Source organism: Salminus brasiliensis, chromosome 6 (assembly GCF_030463535.1).
Source record: "Salminus brasiliensis chromosome 6, fSalBra1.hap2, whole genome shotgun sequence".
NCBI lineage: Eukaryota > Metazoa > Chordata > Actinopteri > Characiformes > Bryconidae > Salminus > Salminus brasiliensis.
Window position 1 is genome coordinate 1,615,842 of NC_132883.1, and position 17,623 is coordinate 1,633,464.

A 17,623-nucleotide genomic window follows, 5' to 3' on the forward strand; every position below is an offset into this window, starting at 1 on the left:
CTCCTCCTGCAGCTCCACCACCAAACCTCCATATAGTGCAGTAGCAGCAGCAGCGCTCCGGCCCGGAGTGGGAATGACGGAGACGCCGTTCTCCCCGTTACATTATTATAATAATCATTTTTATGTATGTGCATGTGTCGCTTCCTGGCCTACCTGGTACCGGCACGGAGGAAGGAGCAGGTGCTCCCCCTGGTCCAGCCGCAGTAGGGGTCCCGGGAGCCGATGCAGTTCCTGTGGAATTAATGGAAAACACAGACTGTGTTTAAAGCCCCAGACAGTGAGCCGCTCCATTCTGCTGCACTTCCCACGCATGACCCACCTGCTTCAGTGCACTCGTCACATGCCTGACATGTGGAAGAGTGTGTGTGTGTGTGTGTGTGTGTGTGTGTGTGTGTGTGTGCATGTGTTATGCCTTAAACACTGTATGACTGTATGTTATCTAGAAATATTAGAATAATGAATATTGTGTTCTTACCTAGTTTGTGCGTGTGTGTGTGTGTGTGTGTGTGTGTGTGCATTTCACTCACTTCATGCAGCGGGAGTACAGTTGGCAGCGGGCTACAGGAACTCTGACCACGCAGGATGGAAAGGCCAGCAGCAGTGTGTGGCTGATGGAGTCCAGAGAGAGAGACAGTAACTGTCTGGCCTGAGGAGTGTCCTGACCACACCTGCAACACACACACACACACACACACACACACACACACACAAATGAACTTCACACAGCTGCAACACACTGCAGAGTCAACAGGGTCATGGGCCCCGGGCCAAGGCCCACTCACGCTCAAGGAGACCCCACCTCACAACTTACAGGACTTAAAGGATCTGCTGCTAACATGAAGATAGCACAAGACACCTTCAGCAGTCTTGTGGAGTCCATGACAGGGCAGAGCCAAGGGGGTGGTGTTAATGTTATGGCTGATCGGTGTATATTTAACAGATCTCTATGGTTGCACTTCTAAAAGTGAGACTGCACCAGTGGTTGGCATTCGGGGGGTCTGGCGAGGCCGCAGCTCCGCAGGGAGTCGGCTAAATCAGGGAGGAGTGAATAAAGTAACCAGATCACACACTCCGCTCCGCCTTCCGGCCTGGATTCACCTCCACCTTCCCTCGGGCGCGCACACGTCCAGATCAAACCCTCCGCTCCGCCGGCTGTGCCCGGTAATGAGGTTGAAAACGACATGCGAGGTGAAGCTGTGGAGTTTAATTGGAGTCATGCCTCAGTCTTGGCCCTCTGAAGCTCCACCACTTCTCCGTCCACATCCGTCGCTCCATCAGGAGCACCTCGTTCCTCACCTCGGTCCTGCACTGTATTTATAGCGCCTGTTCATTCTCTGCCTGCTCTCTGTTCTCCTTCTCCCTGTCTCGTCCCTCTCTCTCTCTCTCTCTCTCTCTCTCTCTCTCTCTCATCAGTCTAAAGTACTGTCGTTCTCTCTCCTCCCTCTTTCATTTGCTGATCCTCTCTCTCCTCTCATCTCGCCCTGCTCTTTTGATAAGGGTGACTCACCCTTCAGCTGGAGAACATCACAAAATGAAAAAGAATAAAAAAGCTGTGCTAACGATGGCTTGGGTGCAGGATTCCTATTAAAGGGCCCTCATCACCTGTTCTACCTCTGGTTAGTCCAGTCCGTAAACGGAAAACAGGAATATGAACTTTTAATAAATTTTGTGATGTTCAAAAAAACAAGCATTTTGGCACCATCGTTTGGCACCGTTACCTATAAAACTCTATATAACAAATATTACACATAAAATAAACAAAGTTAGTGGTCAGTGAGAGTGTCTACCTGTAATTAACTCTATATAACATTAGAATCAACCCAAATAAACATAAAGTCAGTGGTCAGTGAGAGTGTCTACCTGTAATTAACTCTATATAACATTAGAATAAACCCACATAAAATCAGTGATCAGTGAGAGTGTCTACCTGTAATTAACTCTATATAACATTAGAATAAACCCACATAAAATCAGTGATCAGTGAGAGTGTCTACCTGTAATTAACTCTATTTAACATTAGAATAAACCCAAATAAACATAAAGTCAGTGGTCAGTGAGAGTGTCTACCTGTAATTAACTCTATATAACATTAGAATAAACCCAAATAAACATAAAGTCAGTGGTCAGTGAGAGTGTCTACCTGTAATTAACTCTATATAACATTAGAATAAACCCACATAAAATCAGTGATCAGTGAGAGTGTCTACCTGTAATTAACTCTATTTAACATTAGAATAAACCCAAATACACATAAAGTCAGCGGTCAGTGAGAGTGTCTACCTGTAATTAACTCTATATAACATTAGAATAAACCCACATAAAATCAGTGATCAGTGAGAGTGTCTACCTGTAATTAACTCTATTTAACATTAGAATAAACCCAAATAAACATAAAGTCAGTGGTCAGTGAGAGTGTCTACCTGTAATTAACTCTATTTAACATTAGAATAAACCCAAATACACATGAAGTCAGCGGTCAGTGAGAGTGTCTACCTGTAATTAACTCTATATAACAGTAGAATAAACCCAAATAAACATAAAGTCAGTGGTCAGTGAGAGTGTCTACCTGTAATTAACTCTATATAACAGTAGAATAAACATGAAGTCAGTGAGAGTGTCTACCTGTAAATAACTCTATATAACATTAGAATAAACATGAAGTCAGTGAGAGTGTCTACCTGTAATTAACTCTATATAACATTAGAATAAACTCAAATAAACATAAAGTCAGTGGTCAGTGACAGCATCTACCTGTAATTAACTCTATATAACAGTAGAATAAACCCAAATAAACATAAAGTCAGTGGTCAGTGAGAGTGTCTACCTGTAATTAACTCTATATAAGATTAGAATAAACCCAAATAAACATAAAGTCAGTGGTCAGTGAGAGTGTCTACCTGTAATTAACTCTATATAACATTAGAATAAACCCAAATAAACATAAAGTCAGTGGTCAGTGAGAGTGTCTACCTGTAATTAATTCTATATAACATTAGAATAAACCCAAATTAACAAAGTCAGTGGTCAGTGAGAGTGTCTACCTGTAATTAGCTCTATATAACATTAGAATAAACCCAAATACACATAAAGTCAGTGGTCAGTGAGAGTGTCTACCTGTAATTAACTCTATATAACATTAGAATAAACCCAAATAAACATAAAGTCAGTGGTCAGTGAGAGTGTCTACCTGTAATTAACTCTATATAACATTAGAATAAACCCAAATAAACACAAAGTCAGTGGTCAGTGAGAGTGTCTACCTGTAATTAACTCTATATAACATTAGAATAAACCCAAATAAACACAAAGTCAGTGGTCAGTGAGAGTGTCTACCTGTAATTAACTCTATATAACATTAGAATAAATCCAAATAAACACAAAGTCAGTGGTCAGTGAGAGTGTCTACCTGTAATTAACTCTATATAACATTAGAATAAACCCAAATAAACATAAAGTCAGTGGTCAGTGAGAGTGTCTACCTGTAATTAACTCTATATAACATTAGAATAAACCCAAATAAACATAAAGTCAGTGATAAGAGCTCCAGACACATCATGTGTTCAGCTCACCTGATTTACTGTACTGAAGGTCTGGTTAGATAAACTAGGTTCTGGATGGGAACTGGGAGTACTGGCCTGCTAACACACTCACACACTCAACAATCCCAATGGATTACAGGGTGGAATTTCTCAGGTGGTGTGAAACTTTTACACAGCTCTGCACAAACGAATAATAATCTCCGGCTGCAGAGCAGGTGTGTGTCTGTGTGTGTGAGCGGGAGACACACTCGAGAGACAGACTGGAGCTAAGAGCCAATTAAGGCTAATGCACAATGCCGGGCCGAGCTTTGATGTGCATCAGACGAGAGCCGCCTGGTTCTGTGTGCGATGGAGAGACTCAGCCTCTGCAATTTCTGAGGCGCTTTTAAGTCTCAATGTTTCTTTGCGTTTTATTCTCCAGAAGACGGAACAGCTCCAGTAAAGATAACCAGCGGATAACACACTGAAACACTGCTAGTGCGGACTGAACAACTCTCATTTAACACAAACCAGCTCAGATATATCAAACCTGCAACCTGGTGAGACTGTGACAACCAGCACGTACCATTAATGAATCAGACCAGCTGGCAGTGGACGTCAGTTTGACGTCAGAAGGACGTCGGACTCTGATGTTGGACAGACATTTAATTTTGTTTGAAAAATCTAATTGGAAATCAAAGTCATATCTATCAAGAAGACTTTGAACTCTAACATCAGACAGATGTTGAAATTTAGTAGAAAACTGAGCTGATGTCAAAACGCAACGTTTTACAGATGTGGAATCTTGTTTGGAAGTCTAAGTGATATACTCTACGTCGGACTCTTACCTGGAATAGATGTTGAGTTTTGGTTGGAAATTAAAGTCATATCTGTCAAAACAGACTTGGACTCTAACATCAGACAGATGGTAAATATTAGTTGAAAATTGAGTTTATGTCAAAATGCAACGTTAAACAGATGTTTTGGTTGTAAATTTAAGTCCTATCTGTGAAAAAGACTTTATTATTAAAGATTATTAAAATCAGGATGACATCAAACGTCAAAACCCAAAGTGACATATCCATTGGACGTTGGACTCTAACATTGTATAGACATTGAGCTTTGATCATATCTGAATAGATGTTGAGTTTTGGTTGGAAATGAAAGTCATATCGACCAAAAAGACATTGGACTCCAACATCAGACAGACGTTACACTGTAGCTGAAAATTAAACTCGGGTTGACAAGAAAACCCAACATTGTACAGATGTTATATTTTGGTTGGAAATCAAAGTCAAAAAAGACTTTGAATTCTAACGTTAAACAGATGTTTAAAATAAAAAAAGAAAATTGAGTTGACGTCAAAATGCAAGGTTAAACAGACGAAATCAAAACCCAATGTTAGATAGATGTTAAATTTAGTTGGCAATTGTCTTCAGAAACCAACAACGGGTTGACATCAAGCTTCAACGTTAATGTTTTGTTCACGTTAGTTGCACCATGACTTAAAACCAACAAACCAACAACATATCATCACCTAACAACGTTGGAATTTCACATTGTGTGGATGTTAACATTACAACATTTAGCAGACGTTGGGTTTTGGTCACCATGCCTCACCAAGCCTCACACTACAATGCCGATATTTTACGCCTGTATGACGTTGGCATGTGATGTTTGGAAGATGTTGGATGTTGTCACTATTCCACGTAATTGACGCTGGCATTAGACGTTGTCCTGACATTGATTCTTGGTCACCTAACGTCACGACCCGCATTCAACCAAACGTCTATCAATGTTGGTGGCCAGCTGGGCATAACAGAGCACCACCCTATAAAAAAACACCACCTGAATGAGTCTAACAGTAAATGTCTGGTTCTGCCAATCTACGTCTAATCCCAGGGCCATTGGATGGAGCTCCATCTGTCCAGAGAACTCCATAGCCCTGATGCCGATGCTTAAGCCCACAGTGACCTTTAGGTCATCTCATGGCTGCAGTGTCCTGTTCTATTGGTCAGTGCTTTTCTATGGAGATTATACAAGCTGTGTGTGTACAACTGAACACCTGCGCTGGCAATGGGTGGAAAGTAGCTTAGCTCACTAATTAGCGTTGGGGTCTGGACACTCTGGGATGTATCGTATAGATTGGAACATTTCAAGCTAATTTTATTGCCTCTTCATCAAAAGGGAGAGAGAGAGAGAGCAGAAAACAGAGCGAGCGAGAGCCAGAAACGCAACAGTCTGAAGAGGGACGTGTAATTAACTTACTAACATAATTAGCATGCTAACGTGAGTTTTGTTTAACCACTCATTACTGCCTCCAGCCAGAGACACCAGGCAGCTAATGCTCCATCTGTTTACCCCACTGGATCCCTCCCTGCTTTCTGCACCGCGCTACACATAACACACACACACACACACACTACGACAAACAACAAAACCCAAATACACACACACACACACACACACACACACTCGTTTACTTACTTTTCTGGGTTGTAGCCCTCCAGCTCCTCCAGAAAGATGTTGTTGTTTGGCGCCGTGTTGTCCCGGTTGGGAACAACCAGGAATTTGAGGATGGTCCCGCGGCTGGAGCCCAGGAACAGGACTGTCCGGTTGCCGTGTGGACCAGCATTGGTGTCTACCACCATCTTGTTGAGCTGATATCTGAGGAAAGCAGACAACTGGTGGTGAATTTCCGGGAGCGACGTGAACCTCAGAACATGCGGATTATTTCTGAATCGTACACTATGTGGACAAAAGTATTGGGACACCTGCTCATTCACTGCTTCTTCTGACATCAAGGGTATTAAAAGAGTAGATTAGAGAAGATTTGAGGTATTGGATGATCAGCACCCCACCTCCTCATCCCCTCAACTCATCCCACTGAAAGTATTAGATGGAGCTCCACCACCATCATCATTCCAGAGGACACAGTTCCTCCACTGCTCCACAGCTCCTCAATGCTGGGGGGCTTTATACCTCTCTAGCCCACGCCTGGCATTAGGCAGCATGGTGCTGATAGCTTCACCAATGTTGATTCTATTGGCAGGACTGTGTGTGTGTGTGTGTATACATTTGCACATATATGCCAGCACAGATATGGGCTCCCTCTATAGTTGACAGCTGTACACATGCATTTCTGGACAAGCTAAGAAGCTCTAGAAGCTTGATCTGAAGGTGGAGCAGCATGTGGGCTGAGGTGGTAGAGTAACACTACAGGACTTTACACTAATATGACTCTATGGGTTCTGCAGCATTACACAGCAGCAGTTCTGGAGAGAGGTTCTCCTCCTGCAGCTCCACCACCAAACCTCCATATAGTGCAGTAGCAGCAGCGCTCCGGCCCGGAGTGGGAATGACGGAGATGCCGTTCTCCCCCTGTTACAGTCAGTGGAGGAGCATCAGCATGATCCTGAAGCTGCTGGTTTAAGGTGGAGCTGATACAGGATGATGGTTTAAAACTCTGCACACTTCAGGCCTCTTCCCTCTCTGCTGAGACAAAGGCAAAATCAAGCTGCTAAATTAATCAAAAGCAGAGGCGGTAATGACGAGCTGCATAAACATGCACAGTTGTTGGTGTAATTAAGACAAACTAGCTCGTCATGAGACAACACTGCAGAGGCAGAACAGTAGGACTGCTCCAGCGGGGCTGTGCTGCTATTCTCTGAAAATATGAAAGGGCCGCTCTGGGCGCTTCAGACTGCACAAGCAACTCGTCACGGTAATGTTCTGGCAGATTTGTGGCCAGTGGGGTGTCCAGCTGAGAGCAGCCTGTGGTCTGTGTGTTTGTCAGAGACACCAATGGAGAGAAAACGCGACTGCCTGCTGGACGACGCTTCAGGGAGTAGCGCAATTCTGCACGGTGACCATGCTTTCCCCACTCTAGCACACTCCATTCAGAGCGATAGACTGGCAAGATTCACAAAAACACACTATATGTTTGTGGACACTCCTTCTAATGAATGCATTCAGCTGCCCATTGTTGACAGAGATGTGCAAATGCACACACGCACAGCTTGTGTATGCCAGGTTTGGGCTAGAGGGGTATAAAGCCCCCTAGCATTGAGCTGTGGAGTAGTGGAAGAACTGTGTTGGAGCTCCATCCAGTACTTTTGATGGGATGAGTTGGGGAGTTGGGGATGATGATGTGGGGCGTTGAGCATCCAACATCCTGACTTCACTAATGCTGTTGTTGCTGAATGCAATCAATGCAATCAAATCCTCACTGCAGTGCTCTGCAACCTAGTAGAAAGCCTTCTTCCCTGGACAGTAGAGACAGTTACTCCAACAAACGCAGGAAAAACTATTTTAATAGCCTTGATTTCTGAAGAAACAATGAATGAGCCAGTGTCCCAATACTTTTGTCCATATAGTACAGCCGGTACTATTGGTGGAGCTGCAGGAGGAGAACCTCTCTCCAGAGCTGTCAGTGTAAGTCCTGCAGAATTACTCTACTGTCCACAAGCTTCTCTACCTTCAGCTTGTCCAGAAACGCATGTGTGAAGTGTTTCTGTTGTTACACTTCCAGACTGTAGGGGGAGCTCAGGCTTACTCCACTGAGACTTCTGGAATATTGAATCTGCTCTAAAACAGCTCTCGGGTTTAACCTCACCTGACCATCGTCCTCACGATCCACGGCCTCTGGCCGAGTGATGGAACGGCCTCGTCCATCAGAGGATGGGTCTTCACAAAGTTCAGCATTTCGTCAGGGAAGGAGTTGGAGGAGTTGAACCTTGAGCCTTGAACGGCGCACCCTCCTGGCCTGAGAGAGAAATACAGGAGAGGTTGTAAGACAAGAGCTTATGCTGTTATCCACAAAGGCTTGCATCTACAGGTCTAGGAAAGATATGGTAAACGCCACAATTTTAATGTCAACACAATATACAGTTCTAATATTAGACATTGAAACAAAGGACAAAAGTATTGGGACACCTTCACTTTACATTCACTGTTTCTTCCTAAATCAAGGCTATTAAAAAGAGCTGATGCTGCTTTTGTTGGAGTAACTGTCTCTACTGTCCAGAGAAGAAGACTTTCTACTAGATCTTGGAGGAGGAACATTGCTGTGAGGATTTGATGGACTGCATTCAGCAACAAGAGCTTTAGTGAGGTCAGGATGTTGGTTGATGATCACCACCACCACCCAAACCCATCATCCCCAAGCATCCCAAACGTATTGGATGGAGCTCCACCACCATCATTCCAGAGAACAGCTCAATGCTGGGAGGCTTTGTACCCCTCTAGCCCACACCTGGCATTAGGCAGCATGGTGCCAATAGGTTCAATAATGTTGATCTGCTCCAGAGAGTCCTATTCTATTGGCAGTACTTCTTCTCTACAGGGACTAGACAAGCTGAGTGTGTGTGTGCATTTGCACATCTGTGTCAGCAATGGGTGCAAATTAAAGTAGCTGAATGTATTCATTAGAAGGGGTGTCCAGATTCTACGTCTGTATAATTTTGGAGCCTGATGTGAACGCAATGGTGGGTTTTGATGTCTGGTGCCTGCTGGGGTGGTTCATGCTACTGCCGGTGGTTTGTGTACCGTGGTTTGGGGATGAGCTCGTCTGCCACGGGTGTCCAGATCGACTCGGGAGATTTCTGCTCCTTAAACCTGCCGTCAAACACGGCTGCTAGCTGCTCCATATCGAAAGCACACACAGCCGAACCTGGAATACTGAGAGAGAGAGAGAGAGAGAGAGAGAGAGAGAGAGAGCAAAGCATTAGCACACATCTATCACAGGCCATCTATCTAAGAGTGTTCTTTCAACAGCACAGCTTTGAATCCTCGCTGCATGTCGGAGAACGCCCGAGGAACGTCGTGTCCTTTTAGCTCTAGAGCCAGAGAGCCATTCAGTCTTTCCTCAGCCAGCTCTGGGAGGCAGGACAGATCTGGGCTACAGAGTGGAGCTGGTGTGCCAGCTCAGTGAAAAGTGGAGAGGCAGCTGCATATCTACAGCTCACCTGTCCATCACTGAACATCAGGCCTCATGCTGAATGTTTGGATGTGGAGAACTGATCAAACATAAAGAGTCTTTTTTTAGAAAGAAGTTCTAGGAATCTTTAAGCCAGTTATATTTAACTCTAAAAATAGACAAGCCAACTTTAAGATATTTATCTTCAAAAATGTGGGATTAAATTCTGAAAATAAGTGACTAAACTATTAAGTTATTTAACTCTAAAAATGTGTTTAAAGGTTATTTAACTAAACTTAAAATGTAGTTATTTTAACTTTAAAATTATTATTTTGTTCTAGAAATAGGTAATTAAACTCTAGAAATAGGTGAGAAAACTCTAGAAATAGGTAATTAAACTTTAGAAATAGGTAATTAAACTCTAGAAATAGGTGAGAAAACTAGAAATAGGTGAGAAAACTCTAGAAATAGGTAATTAAACTTTAGAAATAGGTGAGAAAACTAGAAATAGGTGAGAAAACTCTAGAAATAGGTAATTAAACTTTAGAAATAGGTGAGAAAACTAGAAATAGGTGAGAAAACTCTAGAAATAGGTAATTAAACTTTAGAAATAGGTAATTAAACTCTAGAAATAGGTGAGAAAACTAGAAATAGGTGAGAAAACTCTAGAAATAGGTAATTAAACTCTAAAAATAGGTAATTCAACTTTAGAAATAGGTAATTAAACTCTAAAAATAGGTAATTAAACTCTAAAAATAGGTAATTAAACTTTAGAAATAAGTGAAAAAACTTCAGCAATAGGTAATTAAACTTTAGAAATAGGTAATTAAACTCTAGAAATAGGTAATTAAACTCTAAAAATAGGCAATTAAACTCTAAAACTAGGTGAGAAAACTAAAAACTAGGTGAGAAAACTCTAAAAATAGGCAATTCAACTATAATTGAAGGTTTACTCTAAAAAATAGGTGACAATAGGTAAGTAAACTCTAGAAATAGGGGAATAAACACTAAATGTAAGCTATTTACCCCTAAAAATAGGTGATTAAATCGTAGAAATTAGTAAAAATAGGTGAGTAAACTCTAAATATAAATTATTTAACTCTAAAAAGGTGACTAAACTTTATAATATAATAATATAATAATAATTATAAAAGATTTAGACACTCCAAACAATTCAAGGCTTTTTACTCAGTAACTACTTCTGTACAAAGTGGTGGGGCTTTTCTTAGCTCTAAAATAAACAACTTTAATTTGATATTTAACTATAAATAGAGGAGTAATTTAACTCTATGAACAGATTCCTTGACTAAAATAAGTGAGTAAACAAACATAATTCTAGCCAGCTTAATAAACAAGTGAGTAAACACTGAAGGATGAGTGAGTGAGATGTAAAGTGAGTGGTTAAACTCTAAAAGTAAAAACTATTTCAAATCTAAAAAGGTAAAGCTGAGTTAGTGTGCGTTTAGCCTCCGCTACACACCTGCACACAGCGCAGACGCTAATGCTACCACCATGGCAGCTTTTACACATTTACACAGTTCTTCAACAAAAGAAAAGCTAGTGGTAGTGAACACACACACTTTAGTGAACCTGGGGGCAGTGAGCACACACACACCCAGAGCGATGGGCAGCCAACTCCAGCGCCCGGGGAGCAGAGAGGGTGAAGGGCCTTGCTCAAGGGCCCAACGGTGGCAGCTTGGCTTGCTGAGCCCGGGTATCGAACCCACAACCCTGTTATCAATAGCCTGGAGCTCTAACCGCTGAACACCACTGCCCCCAACAAACACGGCCTAACGTCTAACTCACCAAGAACACGACCTCAAATCAACCGTCTGAGCAGGTGGAGCTACAGAGACTGATCACTGATCAATTATCTAATAATATTCACACAGCACTCGCCCAGAGAGAGAGAGAGAGAGAGAGAGAGAGAGAGAGAGAGAGACAGAGAGAGAGGGAGAGAGAGAGAGAGAGAGAGAGGTGAGAGGTGGAGTTAGTGTGCTTATCCTGAAGAGTACAGATGTGTCTCTGCTTTCAGAACCAAAAACATGTTCAAACACTTCCTCAGGTGGAGGTGAGGAGTCAGAGAGATGACTCAGCTCTCCTTCACTCCCACTCCATCACTCCCTCTCTCTCCCTCCCTCTCCCTCCACTCCATCACTCCCCTATCTGTCTCTCTTCGTGTCTTCTTCATGCTCTCCCTGAACTGACAAACTTACAAAGTGAGAGAATCTCAGACGTGTTCAGATGTCACTGACGTGGTCGAGCTTTTCTCAACACAAACATCTGCGAGAGAGAGAGAGAGAGAAAGAGAGAGAGAGAGCAAGCGAGAGAGAGAGAGAGAGAGAGAGAGAGAGAGAGAGAGAGAGAGATGCACTTTCTCTTTCACTGCAAAAAATTCAACCTACAACAGAAATACTGTGTAAATCTGATATCAGAATAAACACTAATAATAATAACACAGAAAGTGAAACTCCTACAGAAAGTGGTGGAGGTTCTCCATCACTGTGTTCATCATTAGAACATCTCCAAAGTTCTCCTCATGGAGTCTAGTATTATTTAGAGTTCTCCTCAGATCAACACCTGGTTTGGTGGTAAATCAGGGCTTAATGATGGTAAATCAGGTGAGCTGCTGCTGCTGCTGATGATGATGATGATGATGATGATGGAGGTGAACACATCCTCCACGCTGTGCTGGCTGGACTGGGGGGCGTCCAGGAGAACCCTGGAGGAACCGAGCTCTGTTCTTCAGACTAGCTCACCAACAAGATCTCACTACTTTCTTTCTTCAGAATGAGAAGCTCTTGTTTCTCCTTTTTACTGGATTCATGTTCAGCTGCTTTATCTGATCTGATGAGATCTGGAGCTTCTACAGTAGAAACCCTCTCACTGCTGAGGGGGGTTAGGACAGTGGGGTTAGGACAGTGGGGGTAGGACAGTGGGGTTAAGACAGTGGGGTTAGGACAGTGGGGGTAGAACAGTGGGGTTAGGACATTGGCGTTAGGGGACTAAAAGCTCTGATCAGGACTGTACTGTACAGTGTGTATCCAAGCTTTAGTCTGTTATTGTTGTTGTTACTATGGTTGTAATTGTTGTTACGGTTGGTATAATTGTGATGTTTCTGATAATTGTGATGTTTGTGATGATTGTTATGGTTGTAATAGTTTTCATTATTGTAATATTTGTGATACTTCGGATGGTTGTAATGGTTGTTATGGTTATGATGTTGTCATGAGGTTGTTATGATTGTGATGGTTGTTATAATTTTGATGGTTGTCATGGTTGTGATGGCTGTTATGGTTGTTATGATTGTGATAATTGTGATGTTTGTGATGACTGATGGCTGTAATGGATGTTATGATTGTGATGGTTGTTATGAGTGTGATGGTTGTTATAATTTTGATGGTTGTTATAAGTGTGATGTGGTCATGGCTGTTATGTTGTCGTGGTTGTAATGGTTGTGATGGGTGTCATGATTATGATATTGTTGATACTTGTGATGGTTGTAATGGCTGTGATGATTGTAATGGTTGTTATGTTTGTTATGATTGTGATTTTTTTTGAGAAATGTGGTGTTTGTGATGATTGTGATGGTTGTTATGTTTGTTATGATTGTGATGTTTTTTGAGAAATGTGGTGTTTGTGATGATTGTGATTGTTGTCATGGCTGTTGTGGTTGTGATGGTTGTCATGGTTATGATGGGTGTCATGATTGTGATATTGTTGATACTTCTGATGGTTGTAATGGTTGTGATGATTGTAATGGTTGTGATGATTGTAATGGCTGTGATGATTGTAATGGTTGTGATGATTGTAATGGCTGTGATGGTTGTGATGATTGTAATGGTTGTGATGATTGTAATGGCTGTGATGGTTGTGATGGTTGTGATGATTGTAATGATTGTAATGGCTGTGATGGTTGTGATGATTGTAATGGTTGTGATGATTGTAATGGCTGTGATGGTTGTGATGGTTGTGATTATTGTAATGGTTGTGATGATTGTAATGGTTGTGATGATTGTAATGGCTGTGATGGTTGTGATGATTGTAATGGTTGTAATGATTGTAATGGCTGTGATGATTGTAATGGTTGTGATGGTTGTGATGATTGTAATGGCTGTGATGATTGTAATGGTTGTGATGGTTGTGATGATTGTAATGGTTGTGATGATTGTAATGGTTGTGATGGTTGTGATGACTGTAATGGTTGTGATGGTTGTGATGATTGTAATGGTTGTGATGACTGTAATGGTTGTGATGGTTGTGATGATTGTAATGGTTGTGATGACTGTAATGGTTGTCCTTTGGCAACATTGCTCTCATTACAGTCATAAGATCTGAATCTGAGAGAGAATAAGATGTTAGAGACAGAAGAGCTGAAGAGAGAGAAGAGAGAAGAGAGAGAGAGAGAGAGAGAGAGAGAAGAAGGACACAAAAGAAGAGAGAGAGTTATACAGAGGGACAAACAAGACAGTTGTGTCTCTCTGTGTCTCTCTCCCTTTATCCGCCTCTCTCTCTCTCTCTCTCTCTCTCTCTCTCTCTCTCTCCCTCTCCCTGTCTCTCTCTCTCTCCCTCTGTGTTTAAGTGTGATCTGCTGGCTGTGTGACTCTGTTTGAGCAAGACTTGGCTGGTGTGTGTGTGTGTGTGTGTGTGTGTGTGTGTGTGTGTGTGTGTGTGTGTGAACAGGCGAGGCTTAAGGCCAGTGTGAGAGAGCAGCAGATGTCTCCTGCTGTAGCTCTGACCCATCTGCCTCAACCCAGCACTTCACTATCACACTGCGAGTGTGTTAGTGTGTGTGTGTGTGTGTGTGTGTGTAGGCCAACAGGCTCATTGTGAATGTGACTATGTGACTGACAGCGTCTGTCTCATTAGCCTTGAGGAGACACTTCCACCACACACACACACACACACAAACACACACACCCACACTTCATATGCCCATGTCCAAAAGTATCCGGACAGCTCTGAGGTCAGAGTGGCCAGTGCTGAGTGTGGGTTAGGGGGGTATAAAGCCCCTCTTTGTATCTCAAAATAAGTCATTATGTCCTCAAAACCAAATAAACATAACAGGGGTCCTCCCTCACTGGCCTCCCTCCTGCATGCCCACTCAGTCTGTTGGAGGACGGCCTGCTCTATTATATATATAATTGACATCTGTAGAAACCTGCTTTAAATAAATTATTGTAAATAAAAAAAAAGATTTTAATATTTTTATATTAAAATAATTATAATAATTTTGATATTGAATTATGATTGAACTGAATTAATCTACTAATTAATCTATTCTTCTATTTATATATAATTTATTTCATTGTATTCTCTCTCTCTCTCCCTCTCTCTCTCTCTCTATATATATATATATATATATAATTATTGTATATGATTCTATGTGAATACTGTATTTTATTATTCCACCCTTCTATTTATATTTTATTTATTGATTTTTTATATTTATATTTTTTTTCTATTTAAATTTTTTGTATTATTGTATTATTCTATTTATATATTAGTTTAATATTCAATTGTTTTATTTACATATTATTTGCTTTTTTAGTGAGTTTTATTAATTTAAGTGATAAATAAAGCTATTATATATTCTAATTATTATTATTCTAATTATTATTATTATTATTATTATTATTATTATTATTATTATTATTGTGGTTGTTATTGTTGTTGTTGGTATATGCAGAACCTGTAACTTGGAGTAATCACTGTAAGCACTGAATCTCACTGCTTTATTATTTTTCATTTATTCCATTTATGGAACATTTTGGAGGGTCTGTGGACCCCCAACAGCATCAAGAACAGGAGCAGGAGTCTCACACCCCTCTCTGCCGCTTCAGCAGTTTGTTGATTACAGCAGGAGTGCTCAGAGAGTGTCTCTGCTGGGACACAGCGAGAGTGATTTGAGGAGTAGTTTGGCCATGTTGATGAAGCTGTGCTTTCTGTTCAGTATTGATCAGAACGTCCCTGAAGAAAAGCTTCAATCTCCTGCCCAGGATCAGTCAGCTGGACCCTCTATAGTGTTTTTTAATGCTTCTTCTACCCTTTGAAGAATTGTGTGTTTTGTGATTCAGGACTGGGGTCCGTTTACACGCCCTGTGTTTGAACATGACGCTTGGCACACTTCTCTGACCACACCAGACTAAAAGGCTGGAACACAGACAGCTTGCAAAATCAGACTTGGCCAGACGAGCTCGGGATCTCTGGATGCTCTCAGCATTCCTGGATCACACACTCTATCAGAGAGAGGAACACAGCTGGGGCTGGAGTCTGCCAGAAATCCCACTGAGTGTAATTTCAGAACGGCTACTCCCATTCCTGGAGAAGATCACAGGTCACCAAACATGGACCTCAAATAAGTTTGGACAGCGGGTTTTTGTTAAGCAGTTCCAATTTCATTTTTAGGTTCTTTAGGGACCCAAAACTGGTTCTCATACGGTACTGCTCTGAAAACATCTTCATAATTCATAATATACAGCAAGAACTGGACAAACTAATGCACTATAAAATGTAACATGCTTAAGAATAGCAGCAGCATCTGTCACTGTTGGAGGTAGTTTCAGCAACTGTGAGAGCTAGCCAGGCTAAAGTACAGCCTCCAAACATGGTGGAGGTAGTTTCATCAACAACTCACAGTGATAGCTAGCCAGGCTAAAGTACAGCCTCCAAACATGGTGGAGGTAGTTTCATCAACAGCTCACAGTGAGAGCTAGCCAGGCTTATGTACAGCCTCCAAACATGGTGGAGGTAGTTTCATCAACAGCTCACAGTGAGAGCTAGCCAGGCTAAAGTACAGCCTCCAAACATGGTGGAGGTAGTTTCATCAACAACTCACAGTGAGAGCTAGCCAGGCTAAAGCACAGCCTCCAAACATGGTGGAGGTAGTTTCATCAACAACTCACAGTGATAGCTAGCCAGGCTAAAGTACAGCCTCCAAACATGGTGGAGGTAGTTTCATCAACAGCTCACAGTGAGAGCTAGCCAGGCTTATGTACAGCCTCCAAACATGGTGGAGGTAGTTTCATCAACAGCTCACAGTGAGAGCTAGCCAGGCTAAAGTACAGCCTCCAAACATGGTGGAGGTAGTTTCATCAATAACTCACAGTGAGAGCTAGCCAGGCTAAAGTACAGCCTCCAAACATGGTGGAGGTAGTTTCATCAACAACTCACAGTGAGAGCTAGCCAGGCTAAAGTACAGCCTCCAAACATGGTGGAGGTAGTTTCATCAATAACTCACAGTGAGAGCTAGCCAGGCTAAAGTACAGCCTCCAAACATGGTGGAGGTAGTTTCATCAACAACTCACAGTGAGAGCTAGCCAGGCCAAAGTACAGCCTCCAAACATGGTGGAGGTAGTTTCATCAACAACTCACAGTGAGAGCTAGCCAGGCTAAAGTACAGCCTGCAAACATGGTGGAGGTAGTTTCATCAACAACTCACAGTGAGAGCTAGCCAGGCTAAAGTACAGCCTGCAAACATGGTGGAGGCAGTTAGGTTTCAAACAGTATAGAACTGTACTGAGTTAATAGAGTTAACAGACTGTTTAGTGACTGTTGCAGCGCCCCCTTCAGTCTGGGACAGTTAACACTGACTATGTCTTCCAGCTGAACTATTGTTTATATACTGCATTTTCATGTGCAGCAGAGATGTGCAGACCGACTGTAAGGGAAATGATTCATCAATATTAAAATAATAAGAAATAAGACCCACACACACACACACACACACACACACACACACACACACACACTGTTTCTGGCTTTGAGCAGAAGTGATTGCCTCTCAGACTCTTCTACAACAGCTCTACAGGCTGATTTTCAGGTTTACAACATCACACAGCTGACACACTCACGCACACACACACACAGACACACACACACACACACACACACACACACACACACACACACACACACGCTCTTCTCTTCACACCTTGCTCCCTCCAGAGACTCGGCGCTGGCTCTCTGCCCACATCTTGCCCCGCAATGACTTGCATTTCAGCTCCACTCACGCTGTGTCCCAGCTGAACACCACACTGTGGTTTACATGGTGCGCTGGTCTTCACAGTGGAGGACTTCACCATGTTCACAGTGATGGAAAAGCCTTGCTGTCAAAAAACATCAGGGCAGGACTCGAGAATCCTCTGTCCAGAGCTGCTTGGTCTTGGTCGAGGTGCTCTCTGACCAC

General features: G+C 42.2%; 1 protein-coding gene across 1 annotated transcript in view; it reads right to left on the bottom strand.

The window, feature by feature from the left end:
- sema6bb (sema domain, transmembrane domain (TM), and cytoplasmic domain, (semaphorin) 6Bb) overlaps positions 1-17,623 on the bottom strand; it is an 85,338-nt gene that overhangs the window by 34,283 nt on the left and 33,432 nt on the right. Inside the window, exons 10-14 of the mRNA XM_072681291.1 lie at positions 9,066-9,197; positions 8,134-8,283; positions 6,006-6,185; positions 528-668; positions 154-231 (exon numbers count right to left, since the gene is read on the bottom strand). Coding sequence (XP_072537392.1) covers positions 154-231; positions 528-668; positions 6,006-6,185; positions 8,134-8,283; positions 9,066-9,197 — 681 coding nt within the window. The remainder of the gene's footprint in view (positions 1-153; positions 232-527; positions 669-6,005; positions 6,186-8,133; positions 8,284-9,065; positions 9,198-17,623) is intronic.